The 21,771-nt window shown below is 38.6% G+C and overlaps 4 protein-coding genes across 4 annotated transcripts; 1 reads left to right on the top strand and 3 right to left on the bottom strand.

The window, feature by feature from the left end:
• Window positions 1-146: 146 nt before the first annotated feature.
• Window positions 147-2,561, bottom strand: olfm4.1 (olfactomedin 4, tandem duplicate 1). Its single transcript, XM_044143839.1, has 5 exons — window positions 2,480-2,561; window positions 2,223-2,390; window positions 1,412-1,624; window positions 1,175-1,322; window positions 147-1,097 (listed from the first exon to the last, which is right to left on the bottom strand). Exons 1-5 carry the CDS (start codon window positions 2,531-2,533, stop codon window positions 265-267), a joined length of 1,416 nt encoding a protein of 471 aa, XP_043999774.1. The 5' UTR covers window positions 2,534-2,561; the 3' UTR covers window positions 147-264.
• Window positions 2,562-3,534: 973 nt separating this feature from the next.
• Window positions 3,535-8,140, bottom strand: LOC122846711 (leucine-rich repeat-containing protein 74A). The gene is made up of 13 exons (XM_044143838.1): window positions 8,032-8,140; window positions 7,072-7,247; window positions 6,889-6,996; window positions 6,725-6,818; window positions 6,549-6,598; window positions 6,388-6,469; window positions 6,219-6,304; window positions 5,948-6,142; window positions 5,774-5,869; window positions 5,456-5,599; window positions 5,206-5,310; window positions 4,748-4,833; window positions 3,535-4,149 (listed from the first exon to the last, which is right to left on the bottom strand). Exons 1-13 carry the CDS (start codon window positions 8,138-8,140, stop codon window positions 3,543-3,545), a joined length of 1,938 nt encoding a protein of 645 aa, XP_043999773.1. The 3' UTR covers window positions 3,535-3,542.
• Window positions 8,141-9,584: 1,444 nt separating this feature from the next.
• angel1 (angel homolog 1 (Drosophila)) lies at window positions 9,585-13,816 on the top strand. Its single transcript, XM_044143837.1, has 10 exons — window positions 9,585-9,702; window positions 10,169-10,882; window positions 11,191-11,417; window positions 11,504-11,573; window positions 11,665-12,107; window positions 12,205-12,340; window positions 12,444-12,554; window positions 12,889-12,922; window positions 13,093-13,256; window positions 13,345-13,816. Exons 1-10 carry the CDS (start codon window positions 9,612-9,614, stop codon window positions 13,503-13,505), a joined length of 2,151 nt encoding a protein of 716 aa, XP_043999772.1. The 5' UTR covers window positions 9,585-9,611; the 3' UTR covers window positions 13,506-13,816.
• Window positions 13,817-14,536: 720 nt separating this feature from the next.
• Window positions 14,537-21,295, bottom strand: vash1 (vasohibin 1). The gene is made up of 7 exons (XM_044143660.1): window positions 20,375-21,295; window positions 18,809-18,897; window positions 18,464-18,520; window positions 18,056-18,130; window positions 17,272-17,653; window positions 16,280-16,389; window positions 14,537-15,861 (listed from the first exon to the last, which is right to left on the bottom strand). The coding sequence occupies exons 1-7, from the start codon at window positions 20,588-20,590 to the stop codon at window positions 15,792-15,794; spliced, it is 999 nt and encodes a 332-aa protein (XP_043999595.1). The 5' UTR covers window positions 20,591-21,295; the 3' UTR covers window positions 14,537-15,791.
• Window positions 21,296-21,771: the final 476 nt, after the last annotated feature.

The raw sequence follows: 21,771 nt of genomic DNA, 5'->3' as shown, positions 1-21,771 counted from the left end.
TGCATAAGTGTTGTTGATAGTACATAAAATTTTAAATACAGAACATTTATTTGGTTTCATTTGATTTTGATTTAATTGTATAAATTATTTGTCTTACTTCTAGCAGAAAACCGCTAAACAGTTGAATAACCAAACGACACAACACCTTTTGGATGCTTCAAATCATTTATTAGCGGTCAAGAAAAGGGATGGTACAAGAAAAAGGAGAAAAAGAAAATCATTAAGCATTTATATCAGATTTCTCTGTCAAGGAGAGAAAGTTATTTAAGTCACCAGTAACACTGGTGGTGCCACTGTGGCTTCCACTGTGTTGTTAAACCAGAGATGGTAGCTCACATAATAACCATCATTGTACATGTAGAGCTTCTGGTCAGTAGGATTATAATCCAAGTTTGTATATCTGTTTTGAAACCTCTCAAAGGTAATACTAATGTAGCTCTCCTGTTTAGTTTTAGTGTCGTACTTGTAAAATATCTCTTCAGTTAGGGTGTCCACTGTTCTTACTGCGTAAAAAGCACCACAGATCATGAAGGCATTAGTAACACCTGGTTTATAAACACTGGTCAGCCATTCCCCCTCAATCCCAAAGGAGGCCTCATTTATTCTAGCTATGACCACCCGACCCCCGGACTCTTCAGTAGCGTAGGTCACCCACAATCCTGTTTCATCTGCAGCAAAGTCAAAGTTCTGATTGGCGGAGCTGCTGTATGAGAACCTGGAGGAGGCCTTGGGAACCACCCTGGACTCATATTTCATGGTGGTAAAATTCAGTTTAGCTAGTCCGAATGGGCTGTTTATCTGATAATACAGAGTGTTATCACGCATTATAATGTTGTTCCCAGTGCCATACCAACTACTGGACAGGGTGTGATGGAGAAAAGGGGTTCTCAGAATGAGGTTCTTGTAGTTAGTGTAGAACCGGATGTCCGTCATGGAAGTGGAAGAGTAACCAGCGTACCAGTACATGGACTCTCTGTCAGAAATAGGGTTTGAATCTTTCCCCCAGCCTCCATAATAGTAGCCGGTACTTAGATGGGCATTCAGATGGCTCACCACAGGCTTGCTGACCCTCAGTAGGCCAGAGTTAGCACAAGAACCTGAAGAGAAAGAGGACAGTCACTTATATGAGTTTAGTGATTGTTTCCATCTCATTTGATTGTGTGAATTGGCTCACCAATGTTGGGGTTGAAGAGCTCCTGGTGGCGTCTCTCACATTCCTCGAGCTGAAGCTGCACCTCTAAGTACTCTCTGCGAGTTGAAAGCACGAAATTCTTGTCATAGGTCTTCTCCAGTCTATCCAGGGTGACCAACATGACAGTTACCTGTAAGATAACACATGCTTTTGTGTTAGTCAAAGACTGATATTTTTTTTTCCAGGTGACCTTCTGTGTGTCTACGGCTGATGACTCACCTGTACATGCAGGGACTCAAAGACAGCGACCGAAGCATTGATGGAGAGTTGCAGCTCTACAATCAGAGCCTCTACTTGTTTAATCTGCACATTTATCTCTTCAAAGTCAGCTTCATTGTAGTCATCGGGATTCTTTTCCATAGTTTCGATTTCCACCGTCAGCTTTATGATCTTTTCTGCATAGTGTGTAATCTTAAGTTCATATTCCTCCAGCTGAAAATAACAGATTTCAGTGCAAATTTAGGGATTCTTCTTCTTCTTCGTCACTAATAAGTAACAATCCCTTGCAAAAGTATTCATACACCTATTTTAAAGTAATAAGAGCAGCAAATCCTTTTAGTTATGTTTTTACCAGCTTTGTACATCTAGACTCAAGTCTTTGTCAATTCGTTTTGCTAAATAAATCAAGCTCCAAGTCTGGATTAAGTATTTCTGTAAATTGAAATGTTAAAATCTTGACTCTCATTCTCAATTCGATTTAGTAATGGACTTTGATTGGGGCATTTGATTTGTAGCTCTGGCTGTATTGTCCAGCTTGGATGAACCTTTATGCCACTCTCAAGTCTTTTGCATCCTCTGAGATGTTTTCTGACCACCACACTCTTCATATTTGTAAGAATCTTTGAAAAGATTGTGTCTTTATCCTTCCAGTTCACAATAACTGGAAGGTTATTTATTTAGCACAATAAAGTAGCTAAACCAACTACTTTGAGTTGATTGAGCTTATAAAATCCAAACTAAAGACATTAACATTTGAGATGTGAATACTTCCACAAGGCCCTAGTTGACACATCACACATGTTCCTTATACCTTGCCCATCTCCAATTCCAGCTTGTTTGAGATCTCAACAGCGGTCTGCTCCACCACCACCAAATCACTGACAGGAAAGGTTGAACTGGGCAGGAAGGCATTGCAGGTGCACCTCTCCTCACCTCCTGTCTCATTCCTTAAACTCTTTGCACTCCACTGGCCAACACCCTGAGATGAGGAGTGGAGGAAACAGAGATCAGTACATGTCTAAATCAAGGAATGTACAAAAAATTATTTCAAAGTCCTGCCATACATACCCCCCTGGCTACCGTGGAGCTCAGCAGTGCTGAGAGTATTAGAGTCCTGATCATTTTGCAGTCTGTGTCGTTATGGTTGAGGTGGCTTGTTCTCCACCATTTATATCGCCTATTAGAAGCTACTCCTGGATGCAACACCTGCCACAGTTCACAGCATTGTTGTCCCAGGTTGATGATAGAGTATGCACTTCTTGTCAAGTTTAGCACCCGGATAACAAATAGTCAAATGTTTGCAGAATATTATCCCTGTACATGTGTTGGTGTCCCATAGAGGAGGTCATGAATAGTGTACATACAGTAAAAGCAAAAAAAGTGAATAGATATTGTTGAATAAATATGCAAGTTTATTCATAAAGTGCATTAAATATGATTCCAATTTAAAACTCAAATACTAGTTGAACTCAAAAAACCAAGAAAGAAAACACAGTTAAATCAACAAAAGTAAATCAAGACATGGAAATATTAGAAGAGATAAGATATTTATAGAACAATAGATTACGAAAATGCTATGTATATGGTTGTATTTTAATACTATTTTAAAATGCCATTCTGTATATACTTATGGTTGCCTTTGCCTGAAATCAACATTTTTATATAACCTCATACATTTATCTGTAACAGGAATCCCAAACTGACTAAATTTGTAACAGGGAAATACTTTTTACAGAATAAAGCAGATTATCAAAGAAATTCAGAATGTTGAAGGTCAAGATGCTAGTCCGAGAGGCTATCATTTGTATTTCAGCGAGCTTTAGCCTTTTAGCTTATTTTAGCCTATAAACTGTTGTGACCTTACAATTAACTTTGTAAAGAGTATTCTGAACAAATTTCTAATACTCTTTGGGTGGGATTTTTGCGTTCACTGTAAGTTTTCACTTCTTCAGTATTTCTATTTAAGTCTTGGAGGCTTTTGCTTCATTCTTCTGCTTCTGCCTATTTCTCGCATTTCTGCTACCTGATGCGTCTGCAATTTTCATAAAAAAATATTCAGCGTACAACATTCACACTGCATTGTACAATGCAAATTTTTTATTAAAAGATTTTTATTATTTCACAGCCAGTGTTACTTGATTTTTGTTGGATTCTGTGAGTCTTTGACACCATACTTCTTCACTTTTCGTTTCTTTAATTTCTTAGTTTTGACCTTATTCTCTGGCTGCTGTATGTTTAGAGCAGGCCTGGACCTGGTCAGGCTGTTGCCAGAAGGACTTAGCTTGCTGTAATCCGTCTCTAGATCGGAGCGAATGCCCTGAGCAGAGATGGATTTGCTTGTTGGAGAGGTGGAGGAGTCAACCAGGAGGTTGGGTTGAGAGTAGGACCGCATCGCTGGAGAACTGGTGGGACGGTAAGGGGAGGTTCCTCCCAGCATGGGCAGATGAACATGGTCGCCGCTCATATTAGTGACAGAGTAGCGACTGCTGTTTGACATGACAATGTGGTGCCAGGAACTGAGAGGGGTAGCAGAAAAGGGCTGTGGGCCACCTGAATCTTCCTTGGCGCCTCCTGGGGAGAAGATCATGGAGCTGCGAGGTGTGACAGCTTCCACTGCCGTCTGGAAGGTCTTCAGTATGCGGTCACTCTTCTGCTTCTCTTTCTTCTGTCGGGACTCCACCTTCTTCAGCTGACGACGGTGATCTCTCACCATCTGTTTTCTTGTATCTGCCAGTCCCCTGAAGGAAAGATTAAATACATAAAAAGCAATTTAACTAGCACTCTGCAATTTTCACAAAAAATATTCAGCTTACAGCATTCACACTGCATTGCACCATGTAATCTTTTTTAGTTTATTCTTATTTTTGATCTCTAAAGATATTTATTGTCCCCATGTGGCAAAATTTGCGAAATAAGAAAAAATAAAATGTGAAATATTTAATTTCATATTTTTTATTATAGTATGAAATAAAATACAAATTAGTAATGTTGTGATGGTAGTTGGGTTCAAATAAAGGAAGGACCCACAAATTGAATTCTGTTTAGGGCCTCATATAATCGTGGACCGGCTCTGGGCAGATCAATTGAATGTTGTGGCAAATGTGAAAAACCTCCATGATTGTTGAGGGGAGTCAACAATCATGTTGACTTTTGCATGTCAACATGATTGTTGAACATGTGATGTCATTCATATTTGATATCTAAATCATGTTGTCTTCAAACACCAATAAATCTTATTATTGCACAGACATCTACACTCTGTTACACAGTGTTCATTTCCCATCAATCAAGCAATAAAGCCTGTCAGTGAACATAATCAGGGTGGAATAACCTCACCTATAATCTACCATTCCTGTTCGGCCTCGATCAAGTCTGTGAATCAGCTCCTCGATCTGAAATCGACTCAAAGGAATGCTTGATTGCTAAAAGTTTCACACACACACACACGCCCACACACACACCCCAACACAAATGTTATAAGGAGATATCAGGAGCATATTTCATTATCTGATCCATTACTTCAAAAGAGACAAAATTCACTGCAATCAGTTAATGTATAGATTTGCCTGGCTTTCCAAATGTCTTTCAATGTACCTTTTTCATTTTCAACAATCAATGCTTAAATGGGATTATATCAGAAAAAGCTCTCAGAAAGCCAAGCAAACTGCTGCTCAATCCATTTAAATGCAAGAAACCTGCTTAAGCAAAATTATGTATAACTGAAGGCTGCTGGACAATAGTGTATTAATCTCCCACATTATTATTGCATATGATTTATTAATGGGCTTGGAAACCTGAATAGCTTTCCTGAAGTCAGTGACAGGTACTCGCATGGTGCCATCTTTGTCGATATTCCGAAAGAAATCCCATAAACGCAGTTTGCGTTTATCAAGATAATCCTGCCAGAAATAGTAGCATCAAAATATGCATTTTTGTGTGACTTTTAGTATTTTTTTTTTACGTTTTAAATTAACATACTTTTTTCAAAATGTAATATTATGTAAAGTTTGTAGAGTCTCTTATTTAAAACAAACTGCAGCCAACCTGAATGACTTTCATTGGATCAATGCGTTTGGGTGGTTTTTGAGCTATAAAACCTCCGACCCCTTCATACTGCACATCCAGACCGGGATGCTCCTGACATGTCAGTTCCAAAAGATTCACAAAGTTCTCATTCACCAGAACATTCTGTTCAGATGAAAGACACAATGGACAGTAGCTGCAACTTAAAATTTTTTGAAAAGCAAAAAAATAAATAAATAATAACAATGATAATAATCAAGGGCTATGAATTCTTTTGAAAATTTCTCCAAATGTAAATCTTATTAGGTCATCTAACATAAAAGAGTCAGAATCACTCACACATATGTTGATCTGCTCCAGAGCCGATTTTGGTGAGTTCTTCACCACATTCACCAGGGCAAGAGCTCCCTCTACTGTTACAGCGTTATAAGCCAGCTGCAGGAGTAAAGGATCAAAACATCATCCTGCAGTGCATCTTCAGTCTGGCCAAATTAATCCAGTCACTTAACCCACCAGGAGGACTCGTAGCGTTTCATTGTAATCCAGACCTCTGCAGAGCATACTGACTCCTTCATTGGTGATGCAGTTGTTGCTTAGATTTAGATGCACCAGAGTGTTGTTGAACTTTAGGGCCTCACCCATGGCTAAGGCTCCTTCATTTCCAAAACCGTTCCATGATAAGTCGAGATGTTTCAGCATCATATTCACCTAGAAATATAAAATGGAATAAGATCTTTTATAATGGCTGATCAGAAAAGAAATTCTGTTTGTTATTTAGCCCAACCTTAAGACCAGCAGAAAAAGCCACAGCCCCTTTCATTCTAAGGTGATTCCAGCTGAGATCCAGAACTTCCATGCCTTCGTTGTTTGCTGTTGAAGTTAGTGGGGTTTCTTTTCTGTATTCTTTTCAACTTTCTAACTACTATAAATTAGACACATATACTTTACCATACCTAGCAGCTGTCCCAAATATTCTCCTCCTTTTCCACAAAACTTATTATGACTCAGGTCCAGATCCTTTATTCTGGAATTGTTCTAAAAGCAGATATGTACCCAATGTGATCATTTTAACAAACAACCAAAAATTTGTTTTATTCATTTTTTACCAACTTACTGACAGTGCTTCTGTGAAATGCTTAGCATCATCATCTGCAAATCCATTTCCTGAAAATAAATTAATAGCTAAATTAGTAAATTAATAAACTTTCTCTTAATATTAGTTGTAGAAATGTTTCCTTTCACATAAGCCTCCAACAAAAACACTCAGAAATCAATTCTAGTCCAAATTACCTGAAAGTTTAATGGACTTTAAAGAAATGCTGTCCATCAACATTTTAGCTATATGCTCAGCTCCTTCAGATTTCACATGATTGTTGGATAAATCCTGAAACAAAAACTAATTGTTTTAAGAAATTATTTAATTTTCCAGTGGTTAGTTTTAAATTTTTACATACCAGATGCTGGATGGTAAAATTAGCCCTCAACAGCTCTGCCAGATATTTTACTCCCTCTGCTTGAATATGATTATCGGCCAACTCAAGAGTCCTGATGTGCACATCAGACTGGAACAAATGCAGCTCATCAGATTTATCTTTTCAAAAACTTTGTGACAATGTGAAATTTCATTTTGAACTCACCACCAAAGCAATAGCGAGTGCTTTGCAACCTAAAGGTCCGAGGCCATGGTAGGTGAGTGTCATTGTTGGGGAGCTATGGTTTCGAATGAAGTAGGAAACTGGAACCACACCCACCCGTTTGCAGGCCTCCATGTACACCTCAGCAACAGACATGTGTTTGCTGAATTTCTTTTTCCCTGAGTTTAAATGAAATGTAAAAAGTAAGTACCAGCGACCCCCTTTCATGTGGAGATAATGTCACTCAGGAGCACCTTTGCAAATGTAGATGTTTTTTCTTTAATATATTCAGGTACATCTTAAATTAATTTTCCACCAATAACAGTAAAAAATAAAATTCACAAGTCTTATTTGACTTTTTATTTCAGTTAGTGTCGTTTATTTTAGCCTGCAGTTAATAGCATTCTTTTTTTTCTTTTTCCAAACATTATAATCTTTAATGGATAAATGCCCAGCTTCTGTAGTACATCTAAGTAATGTGTAGTGCTTTTAATTTTTGGTAGGAGCTCCTTTTGTATGAATTACTGTATCTGTGCAGTATGGAACTGTGACAGTTGTAGCCCAGCTGTAGCCCATGCCTTGTGAATATAAATTCCATTGTTTGTGACCATTTTTTCTAACACATTTTTTCCATCTTCTTGACTTTCCAGCAAAATGCTTGCATGCACCAATTCTATAGCAATAACTTTTGTGGTTTTCTCCTCTTTGGGGTGAGTGTCAGTGACTGCTGTGCAAATATCTTCCCCATGATTATGTAAGCCAAAATTGGTCTTAATCTTCGTCTTCAACCTAATATAAACACTTGAAATAAAATTTGGAGCACAGTTTCACTTTTGTATTTAGTTACAATAATAAATTCTTTTTGTAAAATGATCATTGAGACTAACCTGAAAGGCAGCCCATAAGTCTATTGTTTCATAGCAGTGAAAGCTTTTTCAAAAACAAAAAATTTCAGAAACTCACCATCGGACTCCAATTCTTGGTCAGACTCGGTGTCTGTGGATTGTGACTCAATAGGTGAAAGACAGTCTTCATCTTTCAAACTTAGTTCTTCAAAGGAGGGTATTGACATTAGAGCTTTAAGTCCAAGCTAATGTGATATAATTCCCTTTAACAACCTTTTCATTTCTTTTGCAAGAGTTTGTACTGGGAAAAAACATTGACTAGTTACTTCCAGGATGTAATTCTACCCTTGAGATTATATGTCATGCAGAGAGCTATTAACAATTCATGCTTCAGCTTAGTTCCCATCCTCTTCCTGCAATACTAACTGTAGGCATTTCAAAGCCAAGCAGCAAGTTGATGTTTTCTAATATATGGTGTTTATAGTTAAAAGTTAAAAAAAACAAAACAAATTTTGTTTAGTCTCAAAGGAGTTCGGAATTGAATTAATCTACCATAATGTTTGTAGCAGTTATTTGGTCAATTAAAAGCCATAGATATTGAGGTTATGCTGCAACATGCATGTCTCTAGAAAATAGTGTTTTCTTATGGGCCACTGAACACCTTAGCTTATGATTTAACAATCCAAAACCCTTTCCTCATACCTTTCTCCTTCCTGAAAACCTGACACACCTTTAATTAAACTTAGCTAAATCCTGTTTTATACATATTCTAATTTATTTATTTTTTTTAAATCTGCTTAACAAATTCTTCAGTTTGTCTTTAATATGTTATTTGTATTTTTTTTTGTCTTTTTCTAAATCTTTCTAAATAGTATATAATAAAAGTTTTTTAGCTATATTTTAGATTCACTAATACAATTGGATGATTATCTTATCCCCTGCTGTTCTCATTTAAGATTAAATTATGCTTACTCAGTTCAATATTTTATACGCAGTTTTATTTTTATTGCCAAATAATTACAAATACAATGATACTTACTTAGTTTAGCATTTTTGGAGGGTGTTTTCTGATTGTTTGCCAGACTGCTCTATGCTTGTTTGCAAGACTGTTTTTGATATTAACTCTTTATGTTACAAATTAGTACATTTTTTATGTTATTTTACTTTATTAAAAGGTTTTATTGGCTCTAGTAGCCTTTATTTGATAGTTAATTGACAGGGAAGTGGGTAATGAGAGAAGGGGGAAGACATGTGGCAAAGGTCGCCAGGCCGGGAAGCGAACCTGCGACGGCCGCGCCACCACTTAACCCTTGCGCCACCATAGCACATCACACAAATTAGTACATTTAGCAGGGGAGCTCAACTCCTAACTGGTTGATTTTGGTCGGTCTGACCAAAACAAAACCAGCCGAAATAGACTTCCTAGAAGTCTATTTCTTTAGACGGCAATAGTTACGACATGTGGACAGTTTTAACACATATGTAAAAAAAAAAAAAAAAACATATATTTTTTTAAATAAACGTTACATGCTGCACTTTTAAAGTAACAGAGCTTTGTTGTTGACAGAATGCTCTGCGCTCTACAGTACTGTATGAAGTACAGAGGTCAACAAAATTGTACATGAATCTGCGCAAATAATTATATGAGAATTTGGCTTGCCATACCTTGTTACCAACACCACCATCATCAAAGTACGCATGCGCAGATTACATTTCAGAGTCATGATTGGCGTTTTGCTGTTTTACGCGTTCTATCCGCTAACTTGGTTCTTGTTCCGTCGACCGTCAGGTACATCTAGCTATAACTTTTATGAAGGCGTTACTTAAACTTGTTCTATCTTGCTACTGTTGGTTAATGGTTACTAAAGTTAAGTTTTCTGCTGACTGAGCAGTTTCTTTTCTGTGTGCGAACTGAGGAGGGTGTTTTTGTGTTCATAACTTGGTCTAACACAACTTGTCTGGTTTTAAAGGTCAACTGACATAGCTCCTCTCCTGAATTTTCTTTCGTGTTGCATATTTTGTTTTAAACTGATAACTGGCGGTAGTTGTTTGCTTTTGTTCTTACGCCCCCATATGACGTAAAACGCATAACACGTGTTTGCATGTTTTGCAGTTCCCTTTACTAATAGCTGAGCTAAAGCTTCGCAGATTTTAAAATAAATTACTGTAACAAGAAAATAAATACAACATATTAAATTAATTAGTAGCAGAGCATGAGTGCACCACTGCTGTCCTATTTTTACCCTTTCTTGCAGAGGCCTCGAAGAGAAGTGCTCCTCAGTCAGTTAATGGCACTACGCTGTGGGATGGTGATACTGTCACACTTAGGAGCACCCAGTCTGAAACAACCATGCAGGATCAGAGTGGAGAGATGAAGGAAAGGCTAAAAGAACCAGTGCTTCAGGGAAACTTTCCAAGTCCCAACATGGATGAGGAAAACCTGTCAGCTGTCCTGCAGAAGGACATGAGGAATGACACAGCTGCAGAGACAACTGAAATGCAGGCTACAGTGGAGGAGGAAAGAGAAGACCCCAAAATGGGAGATGGGGTAAAGGTTGTCCTCCGAGATGTTATGCATGACAATCAGAATGAGAAAGAAATAAGCACTTCTTCAGGCGATAATGTTGATGTTCTGTTAAAATACCTGACGTTGGAGGGAAGCATGGAAAAAACCAACTGTCCTGAACAGAATCAAAGCAAGACTGAAAACCGTAAGGAAATGCTTCAAGCGTCCAACGCTGACACGTCAAAGAGTCCAGATGAGTACTGGGATGATTATATAGTTACCACTGGTAACCCCCATCTCTCCAACTCCCAAACATATCTTAAAATTGATGAGCAACATGATGCACAAACCGGTTGGCACTTTCCCATAGGACCTGGCCTAGCACAAGAAGTTTTCTGCCCACAGTGGAGCTTTCCTGCTGCAAGTTATTACACCACTGTGGAGCCAACTGTGCCCTTTGAAGGTAGGAGTGACTTTTATTTTTGTTTTAAGTAACTTTAGCCTTGAGGTTAATATCTTCCAGATCACTCTGGTGATCTGGTTCTGGTCTTCAAGTTTGACTAATGAGTTGGATTTTATCAGCTCAAAAGGTTTTATTCATTATATACCATGTGTTTTTCTTGCACTTAATTTTCTGCCAATATGTTTGGATACAGCACTGTGTGTGCAGCAAGCATCTTCTGCATTGACCGTTTTTGGCATATGCTAAATGTGGAGTCTGCCAGTGACTGTTTACTAGATTATAAAAGTTTGTCATATAACATTTTACAGTGATGTGGAGAGTGTGGGAGGACTTGGATGCTGATTCTGAGAGCGTTCTGACCCCGATCACAATCCAAAAGGCCTCTCTGGACTTCACTGTCATGTCCTACAACATCCTTGCCCAAGACCTTTTGGAGCTGAATCAGCATCTTTACGCACACTGCCCCCTAGAGGTGCAGCAGTGGAGCTACCGCTGCAACCTGCTCTTGAATGAAATCGAAAAATGGGCACCAGATGTGAGTCAGATCCGTGTATTTTCTTATGTATCTGATGTTGTACAGCAACTGATCAATTTTGTGTGTTCTTGTCCTTCTGTGTGTAGATTTTGTGTCTGCAGGAGGTTCAGGAGAACCACTACCATGAACACCTGCATCCTCTCCTTTCTCAGATGGGTAAGGCAGCTAAGACGACACAAATGAGCTGTATTGGTCGATGACATTGCGTCAAAAATTTCATACATACTCTCCTCATGTTTTCCCCCAGGCTACACCTGTGTGTACCAGCGGCGTACAGGAACAAAGACCGATGGCTGCGCTGTGTGCTATCAAAGTTCTCGCTTCGCCGAAGCCGCCGTTTCCAAGCTGGAGTTCTTCAGACCTGAGACCGGGCTATTGGACCGGCACAACGTGGGCATTGTCCTGCTGCTTCGCCCGCTGGTCACCATAGAAGCAGAGGTCAAGGAGGCCGGCCCGCCCCTCTGCGTGGCCAACACACACCTGCTCTTTAACCCCAGGCGAGGTGACGTGAAGCTGGCCCAGTTGGCAATAATGCTGGCAGAAATTGATGCTGTGATAAAGTCCTGCAAGGCCAGAGGTGAACACTGTAATGTTGTCTTCTGTGGAGACTTTAACTCTATCCCACACCTGCCTCTGTACCAGTTCATCACTACTGGTGAGCTCAGCTACCAGGGTCTGCCAACATGGATGGTGAGGAAACAAAACAAAAGGACAATTGTGTTCAATCTGAGCGTGGATCATCCTCCTGCTGATCCTTGTGTGTGTGCATGTGTGTTGTGTCCAACAGATTTCGGGCCAAGAGGACCTGTCCTATAAGCCTAGTTATCACAGACTGTTTGCTCCTTTGTGGCCCAGCTCTCTGGGGATCTCAGACACCTGCCAGTACACAACAGATATCAATAAAACACATAGTCAGAATTCAGGTCTGTGATTGTTATCCATGGTGTATTTGTTATTATGGTCTGAATAGCAGGTTTACATCTGTAGTACAACTGTTTCCCATGATCCCCTGCTCTCCTCACATAGGGACTCGTGGCTACTCACATGAATTCATGCTTCAGCTGCGCTTCTGTCCAGCCGCATGCATTCGTCCTGAGAACCTGGCACTGATTCCTGGAGTGACCGACAACAAACCAGGTTGTGCACACATGCAGTCCAAAAAAAGAAATCTCTTCTGGGTTACAGTGGGACTTGTGCAGAAGTAAAAACATATGCTATTTAATATGTAGAACCAAGCAGGACAGATGGCTAATTATTTTTTTAAATTCTCTAGTGATGTTCTTAAAGTTTGTGAAAAGTGAGACATAATGATCTTGAATAACGGTTATATCATCTCCTTCCAAAAGGATTAAAATATCTTAGTGTTTCCTACATTTTGTCTCCTTGTGGCATTTATTTTGTATTCAGCTGTTTTTACACATCTGCTAACCTTGAATATTAAATTTCTTGTTTATCTTCTCTTTGAGCTCAGATACTGCAGAGGACACTCAACATTATGAGAAAAGGTTGGTTCTCCAGATATTTTGGTTTCCAATATAATAACTATTATATAAAGTGTTTTTTTATCTTTTAAAGCCACAATCGTTGTCCTTAGAATCACACTTGTAATAAAATGTGTAATTTACCAACAGGATATTTAAAAGCAGAATTAAGATAGGTACTGAGTGTGTTTCAGGTTCAGAGACCATCTCAGGCATCAGGTGGACTTGGAGTCAGTCTATAAGCACGTCCTTCCTGGTTCTGGCTGTCCAGAGGTCACGACCCTGCACTCTGAGGGTGGAACTACTGTGGACTACATTTTCTATTCTCCAAAACGTACTTTCACCAAAAAACAAAGAGGTAAAAGGACAGGATTGGAAGAAGCCAGTTACTAAGTGTTGACTTTAAATTGCTTAAATTGTTTGTATTTATCATTTTCTTCTCCTAGCTTATAAAACGTCTGCCAGAAAAGGCCTGAGGCTTGTTGGTTCGCTCTCTCTCCTGTCTGAGGACCTCTTGTGGTCAATGAACGGACTTCCCAACCACTTGTTCCCTTCGGATCATCTCAGCCTGGTGGCTCGATTCCAGCTGGAGCTTGATGATGCATGAAAAAATATGTTAAATGTTGAGTTGTAAGAACTCACTCTGTTTTTTAGTGTAGAAATAATGAACCATTTTGTTCATAACACACGTTTGTAGTTTTTACTGTTTTGTACAATATTTTCCAAAGAATGGAAGTAGAAGTTTGAATAAATATTTTTCAGGTATGCATGGCTCGTGATTCGGCCCATCGTAAATAAATGTGTTCAATCTGAGCACATCCTGTTTAATCCTCAGGATCTCTGTGTGATTCAGAGCTCAATATCTGCTCTCAGACATTCAGTGTACATGTGTGTGTGATTAAAACCTGAATGAATAAATGATGTGTACAGTTAATTTATGTATGTTGGCATAGAATAAGAGCTTCTCAAGTTTAACCATATTTTCTAAATATTGGTGCATACATTGATTTTTCTGTGATTAAATACTACAGAAACTTGGGTCTTCTGGCACTTAGGGCTTTAATGGAACTCTACAACTCTCACAAACTCTTAAGTTAATTGCCCTTCAGCAAGTTGCAGAGAAACGGTTTCCATTTTCGAGCCAAAAATGTACTTGCAATATATTTTGGACCATAATCTTGCTTCCTGCAAAAAAAGCAATCCATGCTAAAAACAAACAAATGTTAAACATAATTAAATGCCTAGTATGCAACATCTGGAAAATTGTAAGACTAATCTAAAATTGAGATTAGTGAATTTCTCCCTGATAATCATGATAATCTGTTAAATTATAAATGCTGAAACCTAACACTCCCTCAGTGTTTTAATTCTCTGGCTCTTCTGCTTTCATTTTACAAAGTTAGTGGCTTTGAGTTTCTTTTCCATAAACGTAAGAGGGTTTGTTTTTACATCCCTCAGCCTGCTCTCATTAATGTATTGCCCTTCAGCCGAGAACATGATTTTCAAGTGACATCCTGGTGAGTGAGACACATTCCCGGCCTGACATCCAGGATGCTTATACTATTTCTAATAGTTTCATTAATCTCATTAGCTAAGGGATTTGGAAACATGGTATATTCCCAGAAACTAAAAGAAACAAACTGATGTGACTCTTTATTGTAAGACTGTAAACTGTTTTTGACACAAAACTGCATTACAGAACACTGAAGAGAAAATGGAGAACACTCAGCAAGCAGATCAAACTCTTGATGGTGGCAACATTCAGGAATGATCCGTGTTTACTGATCACAAACACTGGGTACCATAAAATGATGTAAATTCCAGTAAAAAATACAAAAGCCCAGATAAAAGGGCTGTAAAAATTTCTTTACACCTAGTCGACACCATTTAAGGCAAGAGAAAGATGCTACAATTAAAATTTACACACAAAAAAAAAGCTGGTATAGCATTTGTGCAGTTTGAGTCAGAAGTTTACATGCTGGGTTTTCGCAATGATCCCAAAAAGTCACCAAAATTATTTTTGGAAAAGACAAAGCAGGGGGACGTCAAGATTCTGCAGTTAGAAAAATCTGAACCATATAAATTTGTGGATTATGCCCAAAGGCTGGGCACACACCGGAAAATAAAACAATGATGGGCATCTGTAAACTTCTGACTAGAACTGTACTGTGAGTAAGATTTCAAATAGTTGACATCTATGTATTGGATGCTGTGTTTGTTGGTTAGCTATAAGGAGAATAAATTTTATAGTGAGATTGGCAAATTTTATATTCTCAAAGGTTTTGGATTGTTCATTAAAGCGCCTTTTTACACTTGAAGATATACATTATATGTAAATCTTGATTTTTCTGTAGACAAAACAGGTTTTGGGGTCACTAAAAGCATTTTTCCTATTGAAATTTTAAACAAGGCACAAGGGTAGCAGGCATAAACAAGTTACTACACAAGTAGCTGTTGTCTAGTTGAACCTAAGTGAAGTTACACTACGCAATCTGTCTTAAACTTACAGTACAGTGATACAGATTGTAGAAAAGCCTAACAGCATATCGATGTGATATGTAAATTAATGTGTGTACACTTAGCTGTACTTATTCAAATATTATTCTGGGTAAAAGTAACAAAACTGTACTTATTTATTCATGTAAAAAAGCAATCTCCACATTTACTCCATCTCTTCATAAACTGGGAGCTTTGCCAGCACCATTTGCTGGAACTGTTACAGAAAAAAAGGCCTGTAACAACGTAAGGAGATCTGAATGAGGTGCTTGTTTGAGGAAGAACAGTTGCTGGTGACCTGTCCCAGAATGCATTCAGAAAACAGGCCAATGTCTACTCAAAGGAAGTAACCCGGTAGGTCCATCATGCAGATGTGTAGTAACAACAGAATCCTTCTTCAGACTCTAATCTGGTATCCATTAATATCGCTTGGTTTTTGCTCCAAAGCCTTCTTCTCTCCAGAGGGGCTGGAACAAAAACAGATTTGTGATGATTAATTCTTATGCTATTTCTTTAGCCTGATGGCATGAGCAATTCTATTATTAATGCAGTGGAAAGTCTGCAAACCCATCTTAAAATGCCAGGTTTTTATAATCTTAAAATTTGACTTATTTCAAAAGTTCACTCCATTTAAAAAAAACATCTTATGTCTTTTCAGGAAACAGTTTAAAAAAAGTTGAAAAAAATTGTATTTCTTTTTCTACTAAGTTGTACAGGTTTTAAGTCACATTAAAACAAGAGAATAGGTTTAAAGTGATATTTTTTTTCCTTTTTTCAAAAATCAATAAAACTTATGATTCCATCAGGTCTATGCAGGTCTTCTCTGTCTACTGTACATTAAGTTTTTATGAGAACGGATCATTAAGCGCATGTGATCAATCCTACCGTCTCTCAACTCGACTGATCCTCCGGATGGGGCTTCCTGGTCCTTTAAGAGGAGAACCCATGCTGTTTCTCCTGTCCTTTGTAGGAGATGGAGGCGCTGGCTTTCCAATCTTCAAAAAAAAAAATAATTGTATAACTTATTAAAAATTACATTTTAACATCAACAGTTCCTCTGTTCTCCCCTTCTCAAATACCCCTAGCTTTAATCTGTTTGTGCTTTTAAAGTGATTGTGCAGCTCACTCAGTAGAAAGGCCTCTTACTGATGGATGGAGCCGTTAGTTTTATTATCCATAATGTGCTGTATCATGGCTACACTCTTAATCTTGGCATGAGAGGTGATGATGACAGAGAAATATCTCAGAGAAATTGCCTCTCTACCAGCAGATCAGTTCAGAGTCACAGTGGAGCAAAAGATCAAAGGAAATGCTGGCACATCCTAATGATGAGTAAGTTAATCACCTTTAGTTATTGAGTCCAAAAGGAGATTTTTTTAAAATACAAATCCAAAACTAATTGTTGTAATAATTATAACATTACACAAGACTACTATAAGCATATTTATTTATTTATTTATTTTATGAAGACGTGTCATGGTAATATTATGGTCAATGCAATCACAGAGAAGACTGTTGACAATACTCCAGTTTGATCTGAATTTTTTTCAAGTAAATGTAACTTCTCACACACTGAATTGCACAGATAGACACTAGGTGGTGCTATAGTTCCTGCCCTTTTTCCTCTGGACAAAAAGTGCCTTTCTGAAATGTTTTTTTTCACAGTGTAGTGTGTGGCCTGCAGTAAATTTCACACTACTAAGGCAGCAAGCAATTTCACCTGCCCCCCAAAAATATCCCTGCACATCTCTTCTCTCAAATAACTTTTTGGATTTGTAAGATGGGCTAGCTTCAGAATATAGCATAACACTATAAAAAGTAATCACCATCAGTAATATATCAAATACACAAGCAAAAAATTTGAGGCCCAACTGTACCTTCAGCCTCATGTCTCGAGTGTGTCTCTCCAGCTCCTTCCGCAATTCCTCTTTGCTCAGCTTGTCCACGTCCAGTATGGAGTGTTTCCACTCTATCTGCTCCACACTATGAGGGTCATGGGACACGTACTGGCCAATTTTAATCTTGCGAAGGGTGTGCCAGTAACCCCTGTAGGCTCCTTCAAATTCCTGAACCAAGTCCATGAGTGTTCGAAACTCCAGAGGCTTGAACATGAGGTCGTCCCTTCGGCTCATGCCCAGGGCGCCAAACCGCCCCCCGCTGTGAACCCCAAGCACAATGTGGTAGAAGTGGTTCCCTGAGAAGTGAGATTTAAAGCTGAGGGGAAATCGCTCCACACCGGGCATGTTGTTGGTGAGATGGCTACATCAGTCAAGGAACTCGACGTTTGGAATCCCTTACATATGGAGGCAGTGGTGGTTCTAGACCAGATTTACCAGGAAGGTCAGTGTTTTTTAAGGGGGCACAAAAGAAAACAATGCATCTTTTGCTACCAGATGAAACTCTGATCCTATCTCAATATGGCAAAAGCTAAAAGTGCAATGCCTTAATTTTTATTTCATTGTTACAGTAAAACCTTAAAAGTAAGAAATCAAATTGATCCAAGGGATCAATTATTTTTGTTTTTTGTGCCAGCACATCATAATGATTAATAATATGTTTTTTTTGTCATTTTCCAAAGCTTATCCTGGAGTAAAAATCACAACAGCAAATACATTTAACACAATCTGAATAATGCAACACACTCTACAGCTTTAAAGATACATGGCCAGGATCACCGCCTCTAAACATTTAATCGGCAGAGCCTCTCTTGTCATCTCTTTAGCGATGTCCATCAACCTGTGAAAAACAAAAGAAACATAGAGAGTTGTTTATGTTATATTTATGTTTGCACAAAATATACATGTAATAAGTGCAAAGACTGTTTTTGTCTTCACCAGTTCAACGTTACTTCCATGAGTCAAGGAAATGGGATCAAAATCTAATAACGCGAGGTCAGGAAGTGTGTTTCAGGCATCTGCTGACTGACATTAGCAGCTACTTGCAAAGCCCAGGGGTAAACAAGAGACACAGCTAATCCAAATGCATCCCTGGCAGACGCAGCACCATCCCAGTTCCCGTCCGAGGACAGAAATCTGTTTGTGTCTTGATTCCAAAGGAAGAGTAACTCACGCAGTGAGAGGACGGCTTTTCTTAATCTCAAAAAACTGTGTTCCTGTGTGATTGTACCTGTAAGATACAGTTAAGGTTGAACTGTTACATGGGCATAAAGAGCATGCATGAATAGAGAGGAGGGCGCAGCTCTTTAGTGCTTTGTTATATTCATGGGCTGCTGATTAATAATGAATGACTCTCTGCACTAAGTGGAAATCATGGTTTTGGTACATAGAGTAGAGTCTACACTGGATAGACTATATTACACACTATTACTCATTTAATTTTACAAAACAGACCCCCAACTAACTCATTTAGCATTAAATGAAAGCAATCAAGTACTGTAAATGCATGGGAGGATACTGTAGTTCCCTGATGTACTTCTGTATGGCTTCCAGGCGCTGTGGGATGGTAGTCGAAGGTTGGTATGAAGGCACACTTGGTACTGTGATCTGTACAGGGGGGGGGGGTCAAACAACTGCATTACAACAACAATCACAACATTCACAGCAACTTAAGGCAGTTTAACTTGGTAGAATCATACATATGAAAGGGAATTCAAAGAGCTTTAGAAGAAACTTGAACAACAACAAAAACTATTCAATTGCATAAGAAGAAAAACACTTAAAAAAATGAAATATAAAAGAAATAAATAGCAGAGACATAATAAAAAATGACTTCTTAAATGATATTTGATCTTAATGGGTCAAATATTAAGGTCTTGCCTCTTACTAATGAGGCAAGATGTTGCCTCTGTAGTAACACTAAACAGACAACACTCTGATCACAAGAGGATTCTAAATGATTTACACCTGACAAGCAGCTTTGAAATGCATTTAGGCTCAAAACCATTCAGTGCCTTATAGACAGATAACAAGATTTGAAAAACTGTTTAGAACTGGGGGGAGAGGGGGTGATTTAAATAATTTTCTTCCATTTTTGTTACATTGGCCTGCCAGCAGTGACACAGAGAGACTTCTTAAAGACAGGATGACAATAATTTCACCCAATGAAATTAAAGGGTGATTGTATTATCTCTGTATTGTAATTAGAAAACTCTTTATTCTGGAAATGTTTTCAAGATGATAGGAGGCTGGTGTAGTAACAGACTTCATTTGGATGTTGAAATTTAGGTCACCAATGTTTTATGCATCTTTTGAGGATTTTAGCCTCATTACGTCAAAAGCTTAGTTTTTATTTCTAACCTTGCCTTTTCTGCCTTGAGTTTGAAGAAATGTTGCTGTATTCACCCAGACAGTATGAGCATAATGACTCAGTGATGGCAATAAACTGTGGTCATGCAGCAGCACTGATACCAACCTGTGTGTTATCAGCATCATTATGTTGTAAAAGATGCTAAAATACTTCAAAATCTGAGTTGGGGGAAGCAGGTAAATGTTGAAGCAAAAGTGGCATGAGAACTGAGCCAGGAGGAATTACTATTGTAATTTCTCACATTAATAATTGTCAATTGACACAAAGTAGTCTTAGTCTGCTAATTAATCATGGAACAAACTTAACAGAGAACCAGACAATCCCACACATTTTCACATTCATTGCAACAATCAGCGTGTTGTGAGTCAATGTAAAACTAACATTCAGCAATACCAAGATAGGTGCTTCTTGATGAATCACCAGCCATTAAAGTTTTTTCAGTGCTGTCTCCTGGTTGCAACTTATTGAAACTATTTTCTTTTACCAAAATGGAAAAGTTTAGATATGGACATGTAACACTCCTTTTTCAAATAAAGTTTAATCACTACAGTGTTTAGGAATGCAATTTTGTTTAGACTTTGCACTCCTCTAAATTAGTATCTTGATTTCTCTCTCACTCCCATTTTAATGAAGTGTGAAATAGTATGACAGTGTCTGTACTTTATTTACTTGAACAATTACAATTGATGAAATGTCTTATAAGTTTGTTTTTACCTTGGGCAGGTCACTGGCACCCCTTATCTCTTTGGCCAGAACTTCACCACTTGGGTGGATTCTGGCCACATGGCGCCACATCCTCTCCCAAGTCTCCTCATCCATAGGGAGGCCTCCTCTGTTGACGTAGAAAGGCACTCCTCCATCCTTTAACTCTTCCTCCCCTTCGTCCTCCTCATCCCTCTCCTCTGCGGAGCCCACGGTGGCCCTCAGCATCCCTCCTTCAGCAGGCAGCCACACAGTCCAGATGCAGAAAAGTCCTGCCTTCGGTTCTGTCACTGGTTAATCAGCTTGCAGGTCTAAAGCAGGTTCCAGCAGCAGATGGTCATCTCATGACCTCCAGGAGATTATGGCATCAGTGTCTCACAAAAACAATCAGTGGAGCTGTTATTAAAGGGGATGGTAAATCCCTCTTTGGTCCCTCAAGCTGAAGCAGTCATTTAAAAAGTGAAAAACTAAGGATTTTTTTTATTTGGCAGCAAATGTTTTACACCTATCAAGCAGTCTGGAGGCCTTCTAGTAAACAGCTATTCATGCTTATTAATAAGACAATAAAGGCGACTTAATCATGAGAATGATCCTCATAAAGAATTTTTTCATCTTTCGACAAGTATTCATATTCTCCCCAATGCAACACCGCTAACGAGTCTGTCAGGTGGTTGACTTTGCAGGCAACAAAGTATTAGAAAATCCTAATTCCCTGTACCGCTGGAGGTCATTCACGCCTCAAATTAGCTAAAAATCGATGTTCCTTCGAGGTCCCATTTCTGCGACTTTCTTCATCTTTTCAGTCTAAGCTCATCTTATAAAATCCTTTCCTCCCAATCCAGCTGGCTCATTGTTCCTGCAGATGCTCTTCTACAGTGGTTTCTGAGTCCAACCGGCCGCTCAGACACTCCCCGAGCTATAACTACTGCGCATGCGCCAGTCTCAGAAAATGATCTCAGCGGTGACAAGTGCTGCATTCAGGTGCTCTTCGTAAGAAATCCGCGAGTTATATTTACAGGTGCATCTGGATTAAATAAAGCCTCCAAAAGTTGATATATTTTAAACCTTAAGTCAAGACGGTAAGCTTATATATTCTATTGATTCACTACCATCCAAGCCGTTATTACAGCTGAGTTTGATGATAATGGATTGCAGCTATTGAAAACCACAAAATTCGGTTTCTTATTGAAATTAGAATGTTACATGAGACCAATGAAAGGTATTTTTAAAAAAGAGAGGTTAGGCTATGGCCATGTTTTGCCCTATATAGTTATGAGAAAGTCTGCTGTCCAAAACATCATTGCTATCTCATCTGTGGTAGAAAAAGTTGTTCAAAGAAATTAACTTTTTCATTACATTCTAATTTACTGACATAAAGCTGTATGTAGATCAGGATTGTGTGAGAATCT

This window comes from Gambusia affinis, linkage group LG16 (assembly GCF_019740435.1).
Source record: "Gambusia affinis linkage group LG16, SWU_Gaff_1.0, whole genome shotgun sequence".
Lineage (NCBI taxonomy): Eukaryota > Metazoa > Chordata > Actinopteri > Cyprinodontiformes > Poeciliidae > Gambusia > Gambusia affinis.
Note: the sequence above shows the minus strand (reverse complement) of the source record. Positions and strands in the feature narration are given on the sequence as shown.

Coding starts and splice junctions, on each gene's coding strand:
- olfm4.1 (XM_044143839.1), bottom strand. CDS start 2,533: ATGATCAGGACTCTAATACTCTCAGCACTGCTGAGCTCCACGGTAGCC. Junction 1,625..2,222: donor TGGAATTGGAGATGGGCAAG/GTATAAGGAACA, acceptor TGTTATTTTCAG/CTGGAGGAATATGAACTTAA. Junction 1,098..1,174: donor GCTCTTCAACCCCAACATTG/GTGAGCCAATTC, acceptor CTTTCTCTTCAG/GTTCTTGTGCTAACTCTGGC.
- LOC122846711 (XM_044143838.1), bottom strand. CDS start 8,140: ATGTCAATACCCTCCTTTGAAGAACTAAGTTTGAAAGATGAAGACTGT. Junction 5,870..5,947: donor AAACGCTACGAGTCCTCCTG/GTGGGTTAAGTG, acceptor TTACTCCTGCAG/CTGGCTTATAACGCTGTAAC. Junction 4,834..5,205: donor ACTTCAGGAAAGCTATTCAG/GTTTCCAAGCCC, acceptor TGAAACTTTTAG/CAATCAAGCATTCCTTTGAG.
- angel1 (XM_044143837.1), top strand. CDS start 9,612: ATGCGCAGATTACATTTCAGAGTCATGATTGGCGTTTTGCTGTTTTAC. Junction 11,418..11,503: donor TCGAAAAATGGGCACCAGAT/GTGAGTCAGATC, acceptor TTCTGTGTGTAG/ATTTTGTGTCTGCAGGAGGT. Junction 11,574..11,664: donor TCCTCTCCTTTCTCAGATGG/GTAAGGCAGCTA, acceptor GTTTTCCCCCAG/GCTACACCTGTGTGTACCAG.
- vash1 (XM_044143660.1), bottom strand. CDS start 20,590: ATGCTGAGGGCCACCGTGGGCTCCGCAGAGGAGAGGGATGAGGAGGAC. Junction 18,131..18,463: donor AAAAGCCGTCCTCTCACTGC/GTGAGTTACTCT, acceptor TGTTTTTCACAG/GTTGATGGACATCGCTAAAG. Junction 15,862..16,279: donor ATCAGTCGAGTTGAGAGACG/GTAGGATTGATC, acceptor TTTTTGTTCCAG/CCCCTCTGGAGAGAAGAAGG.